This window comes from Pollachius pollachius, assembly GCF_949987615.1.
Source record: "Pollachius pollachius genome assembly, chromosome: 5".
Classification (NCBI taxonomy): domain Eukaryota; kingdom Metazoa; phylum Chordata; class Actinopteri; order Gadiformes; family Gadidae; genus Pollachius; species Pollachius pollachius.
The window spans coordinates 5,452,940-5,475,635 of record NC_136938.1 but is presented as its reverse complement, the minus strand read 5'-3'; the positions used below and the strand labels follow the sequence as shown (position 1 = coordinate 5,475,635).

At 50.2% G+C, this 22,696-nt stretch overlaps 2 protein-coding genes across 3 annotated transcripts in view; one reads left to right on the top strand and one right to left on the bottom strand.

Moving 5' to 3' along the window:
• adcy7 (adenylate cyclase 7) overlaps window positions 1-8,210 on the top strand; it is a 59,274-nt gene extending 51,064 nt beyond the window's left edge. For both annotated transcript variants that reach the window (XM_079736517.1, XM_079736516.1), the window contains 7 exons: window positions 232-343; window positions 1,409-1,567; window positions 1,982-2,128; window positions 2,733-2,840; window positions 4,561-4,675; window positions 6,261-6,385; window positions 6,995-8,210. In XM_079736517.1, the coding sequence (XP_079592643.1) occupies window positions 232-343; window positions 1,409-1,567; window positions 1,982-2,128; window positions 2,733-2,840; window positions 4,561-4,675; window positions 6,261-6,385; window positions 6,995-7,141 (913 nt within the window). In that variant the 3' untranslated portion in view covers window positions 7,142-8,210. The remainder of the gene's footprint in view (window positions 1-231; window positions 344-1,408; window positions 1,568-1,981; window positions 2,129-2,732; window positions 2,841-4,560; window positions 4,676-6,260; window positions 6,386-6,994) is intronic.
• A 36-nt stretch (window positions 8,211-8,246) lies between these two features.
• Window positions 8,247-19,874, bottom strand: brd7 (bromodomain containing 7). Its single transcript, XM_079736846.1, has 17 exons — window positions 19,772-19,874; window positions 19,041-19,231; window positions 18,818-18,914; window positions 18,666-18,723; window positions 18,135-18,279; window positions 17,790-17,900; window positions 17,415-17,584; window positions 15,972-16,086; window positions 15,033-15,108; window positions 14,817-14,924; window positions 14,312-14,447; window positions 12,698-12,809; window positions 12,175-12,219; window positions 10,771-10,852; window positions 9,853-9,996; window positions 8,868-9,008; window positions 8,247-8,409 (listed from the first exon to the last, which is right to left on the bottom strand). The coding sequence occupies exons 1-17, from the start codon at window positions 19,818-19,820 to the stop codon at window positions 8,339-8,341; spliced, it is 1,851 nt and encodes a 616-aa protein (XP_079592972.1). The 5' UTR covers window positions 19,821-19,874; the 3' UTR covers window positions 8,247-8,338.
• Window positions 19,875-22,696: the final 2,822 nt, after the last annotated feature.

Sequence of the window (22,696 nt, the reverse complement as noted above, 5' to 3'; positions counted from 1 at the left end):
CAGAGGCTGTGTGTGTGTGTTCAAAGGCAGTGATTTGTGTCCAGAGGCTGTGTGTGTGTGTGTGTGTGTGTGTGTGTGTGTGTGTGTGTGTGTGTGTGTGTGTGTGTGTGTGTGTGTGTGTGTGTGTGTGTGTGTGTGTTTAGAGGCTGTGTGTGTGTCTGGGGGCCGCGTGTGTGTACAGGATGCTGTGTCGTTCTCTGACCTGAAAGCGTTGTTTTCTTGCGGGGTCAGCATCACCGATGCCGCTCGACTGGAGGAGCTGGGATTGGTGAAGCATCCCCAGGTGATGAGCTGCATCTACATCACCCTGTTCCTGGTCACCATGCTCATCATCTCCCAGCAGGTAAGCCTCCCACCTCCCTTCCTCCTCCCTCTTCCTCCCCCATTCCTCCTCCCTCTCCCTCCCACCCCCCCTCCTGCCTTGAACAGGCAGGAGCGGCACAGAGAAACTCAATTAGCTGCATCCTGTACGCCGATGGTTTTAAACGCATTAGACGCTCCCTGTATTGTTTCTGTTTGGCTACGATAATGTTCTCCATGATGTGCAGGATGTGTGCCTATAATATGACGGTGTTCAACGTCTAGCCCCGGAAACCAACAAGCATTGATTTCTCATTTGTGTTTGCTAACGGTTGAAGGTACAAACTTGGGTCAATCGCCTTTCTGGGGTCGTTTTGGATTCTCTGTTAATCATGCTTTGAGCTGCGCTAACCCTCACCAAGCATCAGAAGTCTATGGTAGGACCCTGAAGCTGTGAGCAGCAGTGCTTTCACACCCCCTGCAGGGTTAGTGTTGAGGTGTCCCTAAGCAAGACACCTAACCCGAGCTGGCTGTCACCTTGCATGGTTAACACCGCCGTCGGTGTGTGAATGTGTGCATGAATGGGTGAATGTTGTACATGGCAAGATTGTAAAGGGCTTTGAGTGACCACTGGTTAGAGAAGCGCTGTTTAAATGCAGTCCGTTTACCCTTTACAGCTCTGCAAAGTTTCCCATGGCCGCACGGCCCGCGCCCACGTAGTTTGAAACTTGTTAATGTGCAGCGCCGCCCCGTGGGTTTCCGCATGGCGTCACCCCTCGTAGCCTCGAGGAGCGTAAAGCGGCCGTCAGTTATCGATCAGGAACGCTTCCAACATCTGAAGCTCCCGTTGTGGTCACCGTTGTTCCTTCACTACATTTATACATTTGTTTTTGGCCGTTAATGGACAAAACCCTTTTGAGATAGGATCCAATCCTGACTATTTCTGCTCAGAGTTGATGCTTCCTCCCCGACTCTCTAAATGAGTCATTGTTTCTCTTAGTGGGTCGTCGGGCTCGGGCACTCTTGTGGTTCCCCACACAGAGGTCATGTAGTACAACCTCGCTCTCTCTGCTAATCCTGTATTCCCCCCCCCCCCCCCCCCCCCCAGAACGAGTCGTGCTTCCGGCAGGACTTCCTGCTGAAGAACAAGAACCGCACCGAGCAGGAGGAGATCGAGACCCGGGAGAACCTCAACCGCCTGCTGCTGGAGAACGTTCTGCCGGCGCACGTGGCCAGCCTGTTCGTCGGGGAGAACAAGAAGAACGAGGTGGAACGTCACGCACATGAGCGCTCTCACGCACTCACCTCACTCAGTGACACAGTCTGACACCCCCACACACTCTTACACAGTCTGACACAGAGTGCTGCGCTATTATTTTGAAGGATATCTGCACGAAAGTCTTCAAAGGGACATTTCCTCCTTTGAGCCCTTGATGGTCAAAGGAGAAACCCTGAGCCTTGACCCTTGACCCTGGCCATCCAATTTAGCATACATTCTTAGCAGCGTCTCCATGCACACTCCATATTCTCGGCAAGCATGTTGGTAATTCTCCAAGTACAGCGTCCAAGTTCAACTTATTTCTCCTTAAGTGTCATCGTCTTCGGTTTCTTCACGCTTGCGCTGTTCCTGGAACCTGACACCCCCCCCCCCCCTGTGGCGTGCCTTGCCCTCTGCCCCCAGGATCTGTACTACAAGTCATACGACTGCGTGTGCGTGCTGTTCGCCTCGGTGCCGGACTTCAAGGAGTTTTACACAGAGTGCGACATCAACAAGGAGGGCCTGGAGTGCCTGCGGCTGCTGAACGAGATCATCGCCGACTTTGACGAGGTGCGTTCACCGGCGAGACTTTGGAGTACTGCAGGGGATACTCTGATGGCCAGAAAAAGCGGCCCAATAACAATTAAAACTTCATCCTGAGCAAGTTTTCAATTCTGAAAGCTGAGGAAACTGTACTGTTGAACTGCTGTAAAAATGTCTATCCGAAAACGAGTAGAAAGGAGAATCCGTGGAATTTATATTCATATTTTTTGAATGATTCCCTTCTTCATGCTCTGTCCATCCCCTGGCGTTGTGCTGCTTTTGTGGGGAGAGATTTGCCGACAGTTGCATGAGGCCCATGTTTTTCCCTAAATTGTGAGGATTGCACCTCATGTTAATAATCATGTTAACCCAAAAGAAATTCCCTCACAAAAAAAGTTTGGTGCCGGTGTAGGGGGGTACTCAGCTGAAACAATATCTTAGAGGGGGTACACAAGTAGAAAGAGTTTGGGAACCACTGATGTATGGCGCCGTCTGCGGAGTGCGTGGACGGGCCCGTGCGCTTCTTGTGAAGCCCGCCGCTCTGTCTGTGGAAAAAGCATTCGTGGCACGATTCCCAGGCCGAACGCATGCCTCACATTTAACTCCTTCTGATTGGTCCCCCCCATAACAGCTGCTGTCCAAGCCCAAGTTCAGCGGAGTGGAGAAGATTAAGAACATTGGCAGCACCTACATGGCCGCTGCGGGCCTCAGCGGCACCCCGGGCCAGGAGAACAACCAGGTAGTGGACCCCCCCGCCCCCCCCCGCGCCCCCCCCCCCCCCCGCCCCTGCTCGGACCCGGATCAAAGGTTCCTCAAGATCCCGAGGGATCCTCAGCTGTCGTTTTCCTTTGGGGCGGGTGTCAGCGGTCACCGCGACACTGGGGTCCTGGGTCTTGTCACCACGCCTCTTGGATGTGCAACATTTATCTTGTGCGTCATGAATACCTTTCAGATGAGATGGCGACAGAATGAATTGAGTTGTACGTCTTTCAAAATCCCTCAGCCATGCCAACTGTTCTAAGCTGCTCCCATGATGGTCCCCTCTCGCGGTCACACAGCCAGTAGCAACGTTAGCCCCGGTTGAAGTCCTTCTCTCATCATCATGCGGTCTATTTATTAATTTATTGGGATCCTCTTTGTTTAACACCATGATGTCAGCCTGAGGTCCGACACATAAATCCCACAACCAGTGTTGCCACAGTTACCTTGAAAAAGTAATCTGATTACTAGTTACTCCTTAAAATAGTAATTAGTTACTATACTGATTACTTGATTTTAAAAGTAACTAAGCTATGGCCCTGGTGCACACACTTTCAGCTTTCAACCGCTTCCCCCAACTTTTAATGCGTAGACAAAATATCACCGCGCGCTTTACAGGGCGATCACCGGACGCAGCTCCACACACACACACACACACACACACACACACACACACACACACACACACACACACACACACGCGCACGCGGACTCTGGAGAGTCAAGGTCGACACTCGCCTCTGATAGATTGAAGTCTTTGGAGACTTACGCTTCACACGCACTCTCACACACACAGACAGACAGACAGACAGGCAGGCAGACAGACAGACACACACCACTCCATCGCTCTCAACGGCAATCGGTGATCCGGTAAAAAAAATAAATAAAATAGTAACGCACAGTGACTTTGATGAGTAACTTTAATCTGATTACTGGTTTGGAAATAGTAACGCGTTACTGAAATAAGTGGTCCGAGGCCAGTAACACGTTACTGGCATCACTGCCCACAACAGACTATTCTATAAATCACATACACTCAAACATCACGTTACGAACGAAGATCCAATCATCTGATCAGAAGACACTACAACAAAGAGACACAGTAGCGATCAAGCTGATCACCCACTGCTCGTTCGCACAGTACACTCTTGGTTCTTCTGTGGGGGGCTGTCCCGGTAAACGACCCTCCTGACCGCTGCTCAACAGTCGGTGGATTCCTCCAGGTCCACTGGCCCCCTGTAGCCCAACAGGTGGTGCGGAGCAAGACACTCACAAGGGGTGGAAGGGTTGATGTCTGCAGGACATAAATCTGTCACTCTAAAAGTGTCCTGGCACAAAGGTTAGCGTGTGTGGGTACACCCACCCACACACACACCACTCTAGGGTGGAAGTGGCTCAGGAGGCAGAGTGGGTTGACCAGAAAGTTGCTAGTTCAATCCCCGGCTCCTCCTAGCCGAGTGTCGCGGTGTCCCTGAGCAAGACACCTCACCCTACCTGCTCCCGACAGGCTGGCCGTGGTCTTGCATGGTTGACTCCGCCGTCGGTGTGTGAATGTGTGCGTGAATGGGTGAATGCTAGGCAATACTGTAAAGCGCTTTGAGTGGCCACTCGTTAGAAAGGCGCTATATAAATTCAGTCCATTTACCCTCAAACACGGTAGAACTGACCCGCTGTTCTTCACTGTCACTCTGTTCTCCCAGGACCGCGAGAGACAGCGGGCGCAGATCGGCAACATGGTGGAGTTCGCCATCGCCCTCATCGGCAAGCTGGACGGCATCAACCGCCACTCCTTCAACAGCTTCCGGCTGCGCGTGGGTGAGTCGGGCGAGAGGGTCCGGAGGGGGGTGGGGTCATTAACGCCACCGGGGAACTGCTGCTCCGAATGCCGAGCTGGAAACGACAGATCGGGTTTCCATGGCAACCTGGCGTATCGTGGCATTGAGACCGCATCAGTCGGGGAGGGGGGGGGGGGGGGGGGGGAGGACGGCAACACAATGAGCTACAGAGAGGAACGGGTTGGAGATTGGCAGTTTGTTTTTACCCCCTTGACCGGCATAGACAGAGAGGGGCCGGCAGCCCAGACTGCTCCCTCGCTCAAACCGGATCCTGAGACTGAAGCAGCGGCCGTAGCCTTGCATGGGGAAGCCATGAGACAACAGAGGGTGTTAAGTCACAGTTGGCCTTTGGATGGGAATGAGAGAGCAGGAACACAAAGAAGAAGAAGTGGTAGCCGAACTGGAACTGCCAAACTGCAACAAACGCAGCCCTACAGTCTCCTATAAAATCGACAAGTTGGCCTCCGTGTTTTTTATTACTTCTGCAGCTACAGTCTGGTGGAACAAGTGGAAAATAGGAACAAACTGTCTTAACAGTCATGAGACTGAATCTTTATATATGTCTCTGTTAATCTTTCTTCGTTATATGCGAATACAAAGGAGGTTTATGCTTGAGCTAGCGTTGTCATGAGGTCAGACCTGGCCTGCTCTCATTCCCACGCAGTCTGCACCACATTTAATTTTTCTGAGAAATAAAAAAGGCATGTCACGGTGTTCAGCCTTTAAACATTTCCATACAATGTATCTTCTCTTATCACTGACAAAGTTGCGTCAAAACACACAACGGCGAAGGATATTCATTTCCCCTGAAAATGTTTGCTGAAGGTCGTTTTTACTGAGAAGAGGCAGCACTGACATCTCCGGAGCGATGTTCTTCTGTTCTGCGTTTTCGAGTGGTTCCTCTCAAACACAGCATATGGTTTAAATATTTGGCACGTAGTTGCTACCCTGAATATATTTATATAGAGAAAGGAGTATTCTATTCATTCCAAAACCAAGAAATATATCTCAATGCATTCTTTTGGGCCGTTGGGTCCAACGGCAGATGTAACCGGATATTCCGTGGGTTATTAAGTAATGTTTCATAAATGTTGGGGGAACTTTCTTTCCCCCAACATTTATGAAACATTTATGAAACAGGAGGAACCGACTTTCTTCTGTCACTGCACAACAATCCATCAATGATTTAATAATTATAATAATTATAATAATACATATGGTTTATATAGCGCTTTTCTAGATACTAAAGACTCTTTACAGTCTTAACACAAAAATAAAATAATAGAACGTATGTTGGTAAATAGATTAAAAAAAGGAGGAAGGAGGTTATGAGGTGAAAGCGATCTTGAAAAGGTGCGTTTTGAGGGCCTGGTTAAAGGGAGTGTGTTAGCCTGTCGGGTGTGGTCGGGGAGGGAGTTCCCGAGGGAGGGGATGGCCACTGGTCCCAAGCTTTGTCCTGGGGGTTCAAGTTGTGTTTCTGAGTAGCGCTTCACTTGTTCATAGTTTTTCTTCATCTGTTCACTGAGGTTGGCTTCCTAACCGTGCGTGTTCCCCTGTCTGGCCAGGTATTAACCACGGGCCGGTGATCGCAGGCGTGATTGGGGCCAGGAAGCCTCAGTACGATATCTGGGGCAACACGGTGAACGTGGCCAGCCGGATGGAAAGCACCGGAGAGCTGGGCAAGATCCAGGTAGGCTGACTCCCAGCGCACCAGGAGAGTGGCTCTGCTAGGCTGAAGACTTCTTCTGACTTCTACCAGACCGATTTGTGCCAGTGTTTCTAAAAAGACAGTTGGTGGCTTTGGTTGTTCTTTCCATTACTGCAATAGGACATTCAATTTAATTCAATTTGTACAACCCTTAATCACCGGTACAGTCTCAAAGGGCTTAACAGGCCATATATTTATGACCCCCCCCCCCCCCCCAGAGGGCAAGAAAGAACTCCCTAAATTAGACGTCCGCCTTTGTTTCAGATGATGTGTTTTATTAAATAATCCTGTTAAAACCAAGGCATTTCCATTGGATGCCTACAGCCTTTCGCACCGATAACACACATGAAATATTTAACTGAGTGACTTTAACTTCTTGAACGGACCTTAGCGGTCAGGCACGGCCCTACCATGTGCTTCTGTAACATGATTTGATGGACTGTTTGGTAAAGAGTACGTTATGTCTATAGTGCTGTTTAAGCCACAGAAAAACAGCTATCAACAGCACATGAACAAACGGGTGGAGGTCCTCATGCTGTGTGTGTGTGTGTGTGTGTGTGTGTGTGTGTGCGCGTGCGTGTGCGTCCCCAGGTGACGGAGGAGACGTCGGCCATGCTGCAGAAGCTGGGCTACTCGTGTGAGTGTCGCGGTCTAATCAATGTCAAGGGGAAGGGAGAGCTCAAGACCTACTTTGTGTGCACCGACATGTGCAAGCAGCAGGGAGTGGGTCTGAGCTGAGACCCCCACACCCTCCACCGCCCCCCATACCAAAGACTTACCCGTGTGCCCGGAAGTACAGGCGGTGCCCAGCTGATCAAAATGGTGTTAGAGGGAAGACTGTGGCTTGCTTCAACGGAGACTGGATGGACGGTCACCGGAGCATGTCGGCGTTGAGTGGGGCTCAGCGGCACTGGGTCAAAGGTCAGGGGTCACTGGGGACTTTGGGGTGTTTGAGGTGTTCACGCCGGAGAGATGTACATAGCGCTCTGCCTTCTTTTCGCACAGTCCATTCGTGTACCGTCACATCTTTCTCCACCTCCTCCCCCCTCGTTTACTCGAGGTGGCCTCTGGGAAAGGCCGGTCTGTGAACGCACACGAGACTGGATGGGACAGATGGGAATGTTGGAGCACCAACAGCCCCGCGTACGCAAGGATCCTTATAGGATTGTATGTTCTGGGAGACGTCCTTTTTCCTGGTTTGGTTTCCTGGAGGAAGGTGGACTTTGCTCTGTTACTGTGTAATGGTCACCACGTGTGTGACCTGGTCTATTATGGTCTGTAAGATACTGTACATTAGCAACGTCGCAAATCAGAAACAAAAAAGGGAAAGGTTCAAGTTTAAGGTAAATAAAATATCATGTTCGAGTTTCATGTTAAAAAAAAAAGGTTATTGTGAAATAACCATGAAAATCTCTTTCCTTCTCATCATAATTCCAGCCGTGTGGGGTTAACAGATGATTCACATCTTCCACACTTCACTGCTTAGACACAGGATCTTTATAACCAGCTCTGCATTACTAGGTGCCGAGGTGCATGTGGGTCACCTGCTTGCCGCTATACAGATACGCCAACACCAGACATCATTCAAGCACCGCTTTGCCTCTCTGTGCACAAGCTGCATCCTGGGTCTGGGACGTGCTCACCACCGGGTCTGCTGTGACGCCTCTGCTCGCTCTGTGCCTCTGAAAACCTGCCTTAGCTTTGGACCGCTATCCGTCTGTTGTCGTGATTAATGCGATGGTGTGATTGTTAACTGGACTTCATTTTGTACAGCTGCACAAGGTATTAAATGGTTTTGTAAGTCTGATCGAGTGTCTTGCGAAATAATTGACTCCACTAGATATTGATTAAAAAAACTAAGTTGAAACTTAAGTTTATTAACTGAAATGCATACAAATGTCACAAAAAGCACCACGAGATATTAAAATGTTGATGTTACACCGCTAACACCGCCGTCCCGTCCTGACCCCGACACAAGATGTCCATGGGCTCGGACACGTCTTGCACTGCAAAACACAAAGAATGGAAACCTAGTGCCTTATTCCCCCCTCAAACAAACACGGTTATGTCAGTACATGAGCATCTTACTAATGGAAGAGGCAAACGATGGACAAACACTCGCCTCAAAGCCCAGCCATGAAAGGCCAATAACCGCAGGAGGCGGTTGTAAACCCCATGTGTGGTTCTCTGTGGTATTAAGGCTCAGTTATGGTTCCACGTCAACGCAATGACCATGCAGACGCTTCGACGCAGTCGTCATCCTGTTTTGGCTCTGTCCGGGGTTTAGTGAGCGGACACAGGCAAGGTCACATTTTTTGGGAGGCGCACGTCAGGCCATTGCGGTGGACGCAAAGAACGTAAGGGGTCCGTGAACCCCCTTGCGTTGCGTGGACGTGGAACCATAGCCTTTACTCCGAAGCATGCAACAGAACCCTCCGGTGTGAGCTGTGTTGGGGTCACCTACCGGTAGTGAGGTCCACCAGCGGCTCGCTGGGCTCTGAGGGCACCGAGACGCCCATGGCCTTCCGGATGCTGCGGACACTGCTCACGTCGCTGGGGGCCACCTGGCTGGTTAGCCGGGTCAGGTTCTCCGTCACCTTCTCAGCTGGGGGGGGGGGGGGGGGGGGAGACGATGTTAAAGTGAACACACTGGATACTGTGTTCAGCGGAGTGGGCGTTTCAATGGTTGTGATGAAAAAGGCCCCTAATGTACGCACTTATTGCATGTTCTACCTCCTGGCACCTAATGTACGCACTTATTGTATGCTGTACGTCCTGGCACTTAAATAGTACTTAGCATCGTGTAGCATCTTATCCTAGCTATCTTTGTTGTCTATGCAGAATGGGTTAACCAAGCAATTCCAAGTGCTTGGCACATAGTTCTATGAACATCGTTAATGTACCGACAGTGATATATTGTTGTTTCTGTTTCTTCTGACAAATGCACTGAATGCAAGTCGCTTTAGATAAAAGCGTCTGCTAAATGCCCTAAATGTTAATGTAAAAGACTGGAGGGTGGACAGGAGATGTAACCAGTGCACCTCCATAAGTGATGTAACTGGTATCATGTACCGAGCTTAGCGGAGACAACAGACCTCTGTATCCCAGAATTTACCCGACATGCGATACCAAGAAGACACACAACGCAAATTCAATAAGACGACTGTTAACGAGAGCCGTGTCAGATCGCTGCGGCATGTTAGCCACAAACAAGGAAATCTCATCGAAATTCCCCTGGGACTGACTCGGTTAAAGAGGTCACGGGGCATCGCTACCCTGTGAACAAAAAGACTTCTGTCGCGCTCCGGCAGTGAGCCCAACGCATACGGAGACAGGTGTGCGTGTGTAAAGCCCCTATTCATCGGAGCAGGACTGTGGAGCGTCAGTGTGAGCCAGAGGTACAGAGAGAGGCAGAGGGAGAGAGCCATGCAGCCGCCGAAGTCTCTTACCCAGCTGCAGCTCCTTGGCGTTGGGGGCCAGCAGGTGGATGACGCTGGGGGGCTGCCTGGAGCTCAGACGCTCCCTCTGCGCCTCCTGCAGCTCCCGCAGGAGCAGGGTGGTCTCGTCCAGCTTCTCCTGGAAGAGCTGGGCACCTGGAAACGCACACGCACAGGGACACACACACATAAAAACAGGCACAGAGACACACACAGGCGCACCAACACAGGAGCACGCAGACACACAATCACACAGACAGACACACACACACACACACACAAAAACAGGCACCAACACAGGAGCACACACACACACACACACACACAAACACAGGAGCAAGCATACACATTAAAGCAGACACAAGGCACACACAAACACGCAGACACACACAAATCCATACAGACAAGCACAAACATACAGACAAAACCTCACGCACAACAACGCAGACAAACACACACAACGATCAATACAGCGACAGACAGACACAGACAGAGTGCTTAATCCGCAGGGCCTTGGAGAGTTGTGCAGCACAATGGCTCCATTCTGTTTGAGTCAACAGACGGAGCCCTTCAGTGCTGCAGCTCACCGTTCCTCCACTTCCACCACGGCCGACACAGAAAGCCGACACTTTTAAAAGAGCTTTTCTGTTGCCCGGGCTGAGCGGTGGAGAGGCGAGGAGGTTCTCGACGGAGAGCCGGTTCAATGCTTCTGATTAGAAACAGACGGCGGCGTTGTTCTGCCTCTCCTCGCAGTGGGACGTCTTTCATTAGCGGGACTGAGGAAAGATGTTTGGCCTCCAGACGCAGGTTGGAGAAATACAGTCTTATACATCATTCAACACACACACACACACACACACACACACACACACACACACACACACACACACACACACACACACACACACCGGGGGGGGGGTGTTGAGTTACCGTCTGAGAGCTCCGGGGGGGTCGGGTCCGGACTCATCAGGGAGCTGCAGCGACTGCCAGCGCTGAGCTCTGGATCCAGCGCCTAATAACCGGAGCAGAGCAGGGATCAGCTCAGTTGACTCAGCTCAGCCCCGGCCTGCTGTTTAATCTACCGTTACATAACACAAACGCACACACAATGTCTCTTTCGCACGCACGCACTGGTGTACACAGCCTCTCACGCACGCACACAAAATCGCACACACAATCTCTCACACACACACACACACAATGGGGCGAGATACATTCCAGCAGGAACATCTCGGTGTCCAATAGGAGCAGGGCCTTTGGGGCAGGCTGTTGAAGTGCAGCCAGCCCGCCCACCTGCCCCCCCACCCCAGTAGAATGGGATGTAATGAAAGGCCGCCCCCCCCCCCCCGAGATGGATGGAGTGGCTCCAAACACAGCAAACAGCCCAGACAGAGGGCTGCTGTGTGCCTGATCTCAGGGGCCCGACCAGGCTTCCTGGAAGCCTACCCACGACCCCGCCCCCCCGGGGGCGGGGGGGTGGATAAATAAAAGGGAATCAAAACCATTTCCACTCAACATGCTGGAAACTGGGAACGGATTTTCCACCAAGGGAAGCCGAGTGCAAAGGGAGTTCAAACGGAGAGCGGGTTGTGTTTGAGTTCCTGTTCGTGGTCCGCAGGCGAGAGTGGGGGGACGGGGGCCCAGTGCTCTGGGACCCGGGTCAACCCAGGGCCCTAGATCTGCTGCAGACCCCCGGCCGGTCTCAGGTGACCTACTGGGAAACTTCTTTCCTGGAGCCCGGCTTCCTGTGTCACCCCACTGTGGGAGGGCTCTGGGTTCGTTCAGAGGTCACTCAGAGGTCGCGTTCAACGCTCAGTGAGTTGAGATGACATAAGTGCAATGCAAATATCAAAGAGATGTTTGGTATCTACCTTTAAATCTTAGTTTACACTGTACTGGCGTATTGAAACATACTCTTTAGAGATTACGTTATTAATGAAATAACTCACATTCTTTGTCACTTTTTAGTTATATTATATTCTACCAGACGTTGTTTTAACCGACGGCCAGACAGAGGACATCTATCCCCCCCCCCCCTGTCTGAGTCAAGCCTCCCCCACGATGCACCACGCTCCGAGCTCCAAGCGGGGCGTGAGGCACCACGGATTAATTCCTTATGCAACGAAAACACGACTTTTACGACTTTTCCACGCGTCTCCCGTTACGACCCATATATTAACCTGTCTGCATTTATCGTATCAGCCAATCACAGCTCAGCATGCTTCCACTGGCCCCTCTCACTGCTTATATCCCCCACCTGTACCTGGCGCCAGGCTGCTGTTTGACTAGTTTCTAAGCTACAGTCACTTGACGGAGATGTCTGGAAGAGCTTACCTCGGTGGCATCCTTGTTCCCAGGTGTTCTGGCCTGCTCTTCCACCTGCAGCAGACCCAAAAACAAATGAAAAGCGTCATCAGTTAGTCTCCCTTCCTCACCTCAGTACATTTTCATAGAAAGCGGTTAGAGATGACATATACCACCAGGTGAGAGTGTGATTAGCCATTACGAGCCATTTTGAAAATCTGCCATCACAAGTGGGCGTGTCCGCCTAGATGTGTGCTGGATAGATAAGTCTACCAGCCTACCCAGTGGACTTTAGCAAATGTTCTTCATCTATCCGTCATACATCTAGGTGGACACGCCCACTTTCGATGTCAGAAGAGGCCGATTTTCAAGACGGCTTGTAACGGCTAAACACACTCACACCTGGTGGTACAATAACCTCACCTTTAATTCCGACACTAAACCGAAAAAAGCTAAATGCAATGATAGTATATATTGCTGTTTTTCCAGTTCAAATGGGGAGGGTACACGACGACCACACCACCACAGAAGAAGAAGCAAAGCCGGCGCTCACCCGTTCCGATCCCGCCAGTGATCTGGAATGTTCTCCGCGGGTCATGGCGTCCAGAAGATTGTCGGCCAGCTTGTACGTGTACTCCTCCGAGCGGGACAGGAACTCTGACATGCTGAGAGCCACAGACACACATCAGACCCACACTGGTACCTGGTCCCATGTTCAGCTCACTGACTCCAGAACAGTAGGACCCTTCTCTGAAGGCGAGTTACATTGAGAAATCTGTTATTTCTCGGTAGCCAGATTCACCATGTTTAAGAAGCCATGAGAAGCAAAATAACACAAATGCAGTGACACAACATCATGTGTGTTGCATTGTCAAATGAGCTGCGTTATTACAAGTGCTGAATAAACAGGCTATAGCTGTGAGACTATAAGGTCTATTGAATAACGTCGGCGATAAAAATAACGCCAAAGAAGGGTGAGCAGTCTGCGCTTTAACAGTCGGTGCTTATGGAACTATACAACTTATTAATTATGACCAAACTAAATTAAAATAAACCCATTTATGGTATGGACCGTCGTCGCAGACATGTGGTCAATTAGAAAGCAACCATTAAACTTAACATTACCAAGAAGAGAACAACGATGACCAAAGTCCCTCTCTAAAACCGCCCACCCCTCGAAATAAAAATCAAAACCACCCAAAAACAACACACCAATCCTGAGCAGAGCCGCTTCAGCCCGTCGCCTCTGAGCAGCGTAGCGAGCGCTGCCTGGATGCAGTGTGTGGGCTGAGGCCAGCGAGCCGTATGGCCGCTTCCACACCCACCGGCGGTGATACACCGCCCACCGCCCTCTCCAAATCCACCAGACAGCCCACCGAGAGTGGACTGGTGGATGGAACTGGGTGTACACCCCATCCCACCCTCCCTCAACCGGGCTGCCCCATACCCCCCCCCGGCCCGGGGTAAGAGGGCCTGGAGGGATACGGGGCCATGAGGGGGTACGGCAGCGGAGGGGTACAGGAGCAGGAGATGTCTTTGTGGTCTCACACACACCCACACACACACCCACACCCACACACACTAGCCTTGCCTTTATGTTTTTGGAGGCGGGAGAGAAACTATAGGAACCGTAGCGGCCCTGGAGGAATCAAACCCACACAAAGCGAGCACGCTACATTGCTAATTCCATGCAAACTAAATTTGAGCCAAGAATGAAAGAAAAAGGCTTTTTTTTATTTCTTATTTCATTGAAGGTTGAATGAATAAATCGCTGAGCCCCTCCTCTGTAGTGGCTGGGGGAGGGACTAGAGGATGAGGCAGGGGCTGGTGAAGGGGCTGGAGGCTGGGGGAGGGGCTGGAGGTTGGAGGCTGGAGGCTGGGGGCGGGGCTGGAGGCTGGGGGAGGGGCTGGAGGTTGGAGGCTGGAGGCTGGGGGCGGGGCTGGAGGCTGGGGGAGGGGCTGGAGGTTGGAGGCTGGAGGCTGGGGGCGGGGCTGGAGGCTGGGGGAGGGGCTGGAGGTTGGAGGCTGGGGGCGGGGCTGGAGGCTGGGGGAGGGGCTGGAGACGGGGCTGGAGGCTGGGGGAGGGGCTTGAGGCTGGGGGAGGGCCTAGAGACTGGGGGCGGGGCTAGAGGCTGAGGCAGGCGCTTGAGGCTGTGGCGGTACGTACCTCTCAGAGATGTGCAGGCTGGCGTCCTCTCCGTAGAAGCAGTAGATGAGGTCCGAATCCTCTTTGCCCACGTTGGCGAAGCTGGAGTCGTAGGTGGGCGCGTAGGAGGTGAACGGCCCGTGGTTGATGTAGGACACTGTGCAGATGTAAGGGGTCAAAGGTCAAGGGTCATCGCCTGACGCGGATCACACTTCCACAGCGCAAACGGAGGCTCTGGCTTCATTGGAATACAGTTGCTACCACTGCTGCTGGAAACACTTCAAAAAAGGAGCCCATCTCTCGGCCCTCCACTGACACCCGAGGCATGACTCTGGGAAAATAAGGGAGCCGATCACAACCCGGTCTTCTCAATGCTAACCAAGAGTCGTTCAGGGTATTCTTCACCAAAAGGCGACAGAGAGGCTGCTTCTTATTGAAGGACACCCCCACACCACATACGATATCGGTTGGGACTGTGTGTGTGCGTGTGCGTCTGCGTGTGTGTGTGTGTGTGTGTTGGCAGTACCTGGAGTGACCCAATTCCTCTTGTCCTCCCTGAAGCCCTGCAGGCAGTTGACTCCACTCTGCAGACGGTTGTTCATCATGCCCAGCTTCACCGGACAGAAGCCTGCCTCTGTGGACACACAGCGGCAGCTCACCAACACCGCCCTGGTCGCACTTTATACACACACTTGGTCTAAATCCCTCCATCTCACAGACACACAACAGGGTACTTCCTTACCTCCTGCTGAGGGGTCCGCTGGGTTGAGGAAGGCCAGCGTGGTGGAGCCGTCGGATTTGCGCCTCCAGAACTCCAGCTGTCAAACACACAGGCAAGCACACACACACACACAGACAGACACACACACAATGAGATACCGTGTGTGGTGTCATTAACAACTACACTTAATACATTTCCCCCTAAGGATCTTAAGGGCAATGCTGATCCCAATGCCATCCATCAGCTTTGGTGCCCTGCTCTCAGGGTCCCTCAGACAGCAATGCTGAGGAGAGTGAACGGGTGAACATGGTCGGATGTGAGGTGAGGGAGTTGTGTGGCGCGGCCAGACCCTCGGCGCTTGTTTTAGCCTGCCTCGCTTTGGCCTCTGACCCAGAAGGCATTAGGCTGATGAGAGACCCTTGGGGGAGATCCATTGCTTTGTGAAGTGGCAGCTGTTTCCTCAAACTATGACATTCGGTCCAGGGAGGAGTTGACATGCTGAAAACTATGCAGAGAGGATTTATGCTCTGTGAATTAACAGTAAGGTGTGGGGGGATGGGTGGGGGACAGGAAACACAGCAGGGAGCGTGCTGGACGGACTACATCATCAAGAGACCGTTGGGGAAAGTATCGGCATTCCTGCTGAACTGTCAGTGGAGACACACACACACACACAAACTCACACTCACAGGGAACATGTGTGCACAGGACAGAGTCAGGCCGTTTGAGGAGTGGAAGAACAGAGTGCCCTTAAATTACTATAACGACATCATTATGGTACATAACAGAGCCTACATACACAAATGCACGCTCAACACACTCTCACAGACACACTCACACAGACACGCATGGGCACGCTCAGAAACACAGACACACTCAGACAGACACACACACTCACAGACACACATACACATGCACAGGCACGCTCAGACACGCTCAGACACAGACACACACACCCACCTGGCACTGTAGTGACCGGTTGGTCAGCTTGCCGGCAGACTCCTCCACAGCCTTGCGGATCTCCTCCAGCTCCTTCTCCGCCTTCAGCACCTCCTCCTTGGACTCCTTGTCCTGCCTGTTGAGAAACATAAAAACACACCATGAGATCCAGGTGCAAACCCAACCAAACCCTGAGGGCAGCGGGACCAGACCCGGGCCAGGGGCTCTTCTGCAATGACCAACACGAGGCCATCGCCACACACCCGGCTGTCGCCTTCCTTTCATCAACGTTATGGAAGCGCTCAGCCATCTTTTTTTCTTTTGATCAGCAAAGTTTCGAAAAGCCAGTCTGTAAAGGTTTCCGTGGATCCAGTTTTATATAATATGGATCCAGAGATAAAAGGCCATTCACAAGCCGGTGATGGCTTAGCGCCTCGGGCCTGATGAAAGGACGACCCTGCGTCACGGTGCTGCGTGGCTGAAAGCAGGCAGGAGCCAGCATGCCCCGCGCGGCACTCCTCACATTCTCCGCCCGGAGACACTTTCAAGGGCGATGACTTCGGCATAGTTCACTGGAGGAGGTTGATTTTTTTCATTTTTTATCTGATGAAGTTGGTGATGTAATGCAAAAGTTGTTTTGGTTGGAGGAAGAAACGGGAGGAAGATAAAAAATACCTTAAGAGAGGAAAACAGAAGAGCAATACAAGATCAAGCCTTGGACAGTATAATACTGGACCAGGGCGTCTGTGTATGGTACTGGCCCAGGGCGTCTGTGTATGGTACTGGACCAGGGCGTCTGTGTATGGTACTGGACCAGGGAGGCTGTGTATGGTTCTGGACCAGGGAGGCTGTGTATGGTTCTGGACCAGTAAGGCTGTGTATGGTACTGGCCCAGGGAGGCTGTGTATGGTTCTGGACCAGGGAGGCTATGTATGGTTCTGGACCAGGGAGGCTGTGTATGGTACTGCAACAGGGTGGCTGTGTATGGTTCTGGACCAGGGAGGCTGTGTATGGTTCTGGACCAGGGTGGCTGTGTATGGTTCTGGACCAGGGAGGCTGTGTATGGTTCTGGACCAGGGAGGCTGTGTATGGTTCTGGACCAGTAAGGCTGTGTATGGTACTGGCCCAGGGAGGCTGTGTATGGTTCTGGACCAGGGAGGCTGTGTATGGTTCTGGACCAGGGAGGCTGTGTATGGTACTGCAACAGGGTGGCTGTGTATGGTTCTGGACCAGGGAGGCTGTGTATGGTTCTGGACCAGGGAGGCTGTGTATGGTTCTGGACCAGGGAGGCTGTGTATGGTACTGCAACAGGGTGGCTGTGTATGGTTCTGGACCAGGGAGGCTGTGTATGGTACTGCAACAGGGTGGCTGTGTATGGTTCTGGACCAGGGAGGCTTTGTATAGTTCTGGACCAGGGAGGCTGTGTATGGTTCTGGACCAGGGAGGCTGTGTATAGGACTGGACCTGGGAGTGCTTGGAGACTGGGAGCTCTCGCTGAAGTACAAGGCCCCAAGCCCGTCCCGGCTCTGGTCCATGCCGGTCCCACCGTCGTCCTCGGTCTTCCCTGGCTTGATGGCGTTCAGGTCCAGGCCGGACATGAACTCGATGCTCTGCTTCAGGCTCTGGAGCCTCTCCTGGGAGGAGGACCACACATGTTAGGAACACAGCTCTGAAAAGGTTTCAAATGAGGCCATTGAAGCAGGACTTTACACCGATTGGCTGTAGGAACAAAGCATACTAAGCATGTAGGAGCATCATGTCTTCATGAGAAGCTATTTGCTGCCCCCTGTTGTTGATCTGTGTCAAGTCTCGTTGACGTTCTAAGAGGGAAGGTCTTACCGGGCTGAGGATCTTCATGCCTGAGTGCAGCAGCTTCTTGGCAGCTTTGTGATAGATGGTCTCGGGCTTGTTGTACATCATGGCGTTTTCACACATGACCCTGAAGTCCGTCTGCATGGAGAGACACATCAAAGGCTTTGTTATTCACTGTTGCTGAGCACTCAAGGTTTTTCCCTCCAAAATACACGGAAAAGCTGGTATTTTATTCATTAATGCCAAAATGAACTTGTTAGGAAGTATAATACATTCTAAAATACAAATACATCTCAAATGTAGTATTTTGTCATTGTATCGGTGGCCCTGCAGACAAGGGTCTGTGCTGGTAGGAGGAAAACCAGGAGGTACCTTCAGCTCCACCAGCGACTGGTACCACTCCGTCTTCACCCGCTCCTTCATGGAGCTGAAGTCCATGGGCCGCTTGATGACCAGAGTGTAGCCAGGAGCGATGAGATCATTCACTGGGAAGGAGAAAAACGCACTCGGGTCTTTCCTAGAGGAGAGGAAACACAGACACATATTGTTATGGTCATGGTGGAAAATGTTATGGATGCAGTCACGCGAACATGACACTAACGCCACGTTCACACTGTACACGTCCGTCGACAGATGACGGAGGGCGTGTCTGATGTTTGGGGGACGCGATCTGAACGGATCCGCCGCTGCCTGAAAAGTTTAACATTTCGAAACTTTTTGACGCAGGCAACGGAGCCGACGGAACGGATTGACCCACAATGCATTTAGAGAGCGCCCTATGCAAAGTCACTGAGATCCATTGACGGACATGTACGGTATGAACGCGGCGTAATAGGTAAAACTTGAAGATGTAAATCTAAACAAGTGATGGTGGGTGATCCCACTATGCGGTGCTTGTTCTACCTCTGCAGCTGCCTGATGAGCTGGTTCAACGCCTCCTGTAGAGGAGTCTGCTCTTTCTCTGAAAAGAACAAGAATGCTGGATCAAAAACAGTGCGAGTGGAATCGGGAACAGCAATGCACAGCACGCTCTCACAGGACGAGGTTCCACGTACGTTCCTGTTTATCCAGCTCAGAGCGGATTGGAGTTCTGTTCTGTTCCGGTTCCTCCCAGTCTCCTTCTGGATCTTGAGCCTTTCTCTTCTTGGTCATCTACGATAAACCAATAAAAACGTTTTATATTAATTCATGACCATTGGCATATGTGTAGTCTTAAATAGTTACAGAAATCTATTACAAATGGTGAGTTTACAGAATGATAAGCCATATTTTTTCCACCTTTTTCTTCCCATCATCAGGGGACCCCACCACCCGATCCTTGTCCTTTTTCTTCTTCTTTTTCTTCTCCCTGGGCTTGTCGTAGTCGGCTGACTGCTCGTCGTAGAACGTGTCCCGGCTCGAGCTCCCCGCCGTCACTTCGTTCCCAGCTACCTTCAGGACCAGCTTCAGAGGTCTACTCTCTCCCACGTCTACACACACACACACACAGACACACACACACACAGACACACACACACAGGTAGAGGGGAACCGTTAGCCACTACAATAACCACTAGTGACACTTCCTGAGAGAAAGTTCATCACACATTTTACATATTTTTTGCTGATACAAAGAGGACGACCCAAGCTGTCCGTAGAGCTGCACTATTGGTGAGTTTATCTCCATTGAATATAATTAGGTTATAGATTATAATAACTATATAGGCAGCACTGTACATAATAACATTCACATGGATGTCCATAGTGGGAATCGGGACTAAGAGGTCGAGGTAATGCGAACATGTTAATATAAGCCACAATATCTCCTGTATCCGGCACGCATTATTCACTATACATCTTAGAAACGTACATTAGATATTGCAGAGAAATCTCCCCCCAGTGTAGCGGCCAGCTTCAGCTAGCTCGGTGGCTAACTGCATAAGCTTAAAAAACTAAGGGGATAGCCCCGGTCAGCTAATGCTACACATATCAAGTGCACCGGAGATATGAGACACTTTGAGAGGTTTTACCTTCAAATCCGTGTTTGTCGGACTTGTGCTTCTTGTGTTTCTTTCCCATTGTTTACTGTTTTGATGTACGGTCGCTCTGTGTTTCTTTCTTTGTGGTCTCTCCTTCGGGAGTATATAGGGGCGGTCGGCCTCCCTGCGCGGCCTCAGCGCCCCCTGCTGGCCAGGCGGGAACGAAGAACTTTGTACATAACATACCTTATTAGGCTTAATGACATCTAACAAAACAAATAGGCTATATATAATATATAAAATACATTATTTGAATGCACCCCAAATTACAACTAATATATCACTCTATAACGAAGAACTTTGTAAATAATATACCTTATTAGCCTTAATGACATTTAACAAAACAAGTATGCTATATATAATATATAAAATACATTATTTGAATACGCCCCAAATTACAACTAATATATTTTATTGATACTGATAGAGCAACGATTTCATCATTTTAAACTGTAATTCAATAGAAAAATATTAAAATAATATTAGCAATAAAGAGCTGTAGGTAGCTTTTGCCAGAGAGCATGGCTTTCTGGTACTTCAACTGTCGCAAAAAAAACGTTAATAACATGCAAATTAACTGATTAACGACCGCCCATAGACTTTGAGCGACCAAGCCAGCCTGCGACCACAGCGACTGATAGCAGCCAGACGAGCGACCAATGCGACCTACGTCGCGACGCACGTCGTTGGACACTCAGAGAGCTCGGCCCAACTGCATTCTTGTCTAGGGCGATTACTTCGGAAACTAGATACGATTTTGATTTGATAGTTTTACACTTGAGGTAATACATAGAATAGTTAAATCGCACATTATGTCAACCAATCAAAAAGATGAACGACTGGAAGCACGTTATTATTCTATTTATCAATCTATTTATTACCATAATTGTATAAATATGAAATACTACTGATACGCATGCTATTTACAAATCCACCACTGGGTGGTGCTATGTGGTCGCATAATGAGCCCTCCGTTTTCTCTCGTGCTTGATAGCTCGGAGCGGTTGTGCTCCATCCTCTGTGAACAAATGAAAGATGACTTCCACAAGTGTAACACAAAACTTTGCTGCATCCGAAAACAGCAGATCGTTTTCAAGGCCTCCATTGAAGCCACATACTCGCTTTATGTGGCAATATTTGATATATTTCAATATAGCAACGTTAGATACAGTGGCATTGAATATCAATGGCGCAACTTCACAAGACGTTTGTTTACCGTGCAGTGTTGTTTGGCTTCGCGGTAGGCCAACGGGGGAACTGAAATCTGATTGGATGAGAGTCTAAATCAGATGTTCTCAAGCTATTTACGCCCGAAGACCCACTTTTAGGGCTTCGATTTTTTCTCAGAAAAACACAGTATATAATAATAATAATATTATTAAATAATGTCAAAGTCTTCTTCGGGACAACCTCCACCATCCTGGGGGCCTCAATCTGGCGCTGTTGGCCCGGTCCTGGGATCTTGGGCCCTGTTCTGGAACGTTCCTCATCCGATGTCCTCCTGGTGTCACTTCTCAGCAGCACAGACAGTTTTAACGCTCTAATTCTAGCCGTTAAACCGTACCTACAGCACCTCCAAGGGTGCACGTTGGATTAGCCCGCAGGAATGGGCTAATTCCATGTCTTTCACTGTAATGTTCCCTTAAAGCAAAGTGATTAATGCTAGACGTCACGTACATCACCATGCATGTACATCCATGTTGAAAGATGGTGAGCATTTAATAAGAACATTCCAGGTTTTATGAAGAGGTACAGACCGGGGGGGCAGAACGTGTAGGAAAAAATAGATTAAATACCATTCCAGCCATTCCTCTCTGTATGTTGAAAGGTGATTCTGACAGCCGTCATATTTCTTATCTAATACCCCATAGTGCTGAAACGCTTTGTCAAGAAATCTCCAACCCTCGCCATACGTTTCTAAGGCCCAGAGAACAAATGCATAGCATTTTTCGAGTACATTAGATTCAAACGCAATCAAATTAAAGTTGCTATTCCAAACAATGCAAACGTGAACACATTAAATCAGATGAACATATTTGGAAATATAATTTAACCATACTTGATTTTTGTAGATTCATTGAAGTATGGAAACTTAACCAATGGAAGTTTACACTTTATTCTTTAGAGGAGCCTTTTTTTGAACCAGGTATAAGCTCTACGTGAATTTTTGATGCCTGCTACAATGAAGGAGATAAAATGTACTTTCAGAATACAAGTTTTTTTCAGACAGTTCCTATCTATGATTTTGACCAGAAAGTCGCCCAAAAACCCTATAAAACACAGATACAGATAACCGCTAATGGGTACCGCTGCAGTGATCCGTCTGCACCCAGTTGAGTGAGCAGATCCTCTTCGCCCCATCGCAGCCTCCTCTCCGCCCCGGGGGAGGGGGGGAAGCCATCTGTTCCCCTGCAGCCGCGGATCTCCTCCCACTGCAGAGGTCTGGGAACGACTCGCGATTAGACGGACATTGGTTCCACCAAACCCTGCTAACAAAGGGCAGATGTGGTAAACTTCCTGATCCTGTGTACCCACACAAGGACTGAAGGGACCGAGAGGTTGATGTTTCCACATTAAAGAGGCATCCTAGCAAAACCACTTCCCGCTCAGAGGCCTCTTTGCTACGGGTGGATACCAGATGTTCACATGAGGCTTTTATGGCCTCTCTCTTGTCTAGAGCATGGTGTGACCAAACAAGCAGCGGAGTACATAAAACCAAAGCCCACGCAACACGGTCATCGCTAATCACCAATTAAAACGCTTATTTTGCTTCTGTCTCCGAGACATTCTGACATGAACCCGCTTCCTCTCCCCAGAATCCATCGAGCGACGTTGTGTTCGCCTGAAGATCTTTCTTCATCTTCCCAATCATTTTCAATTTTTTCTCATTCATCTTCTCATTCTCATCTCATTTGT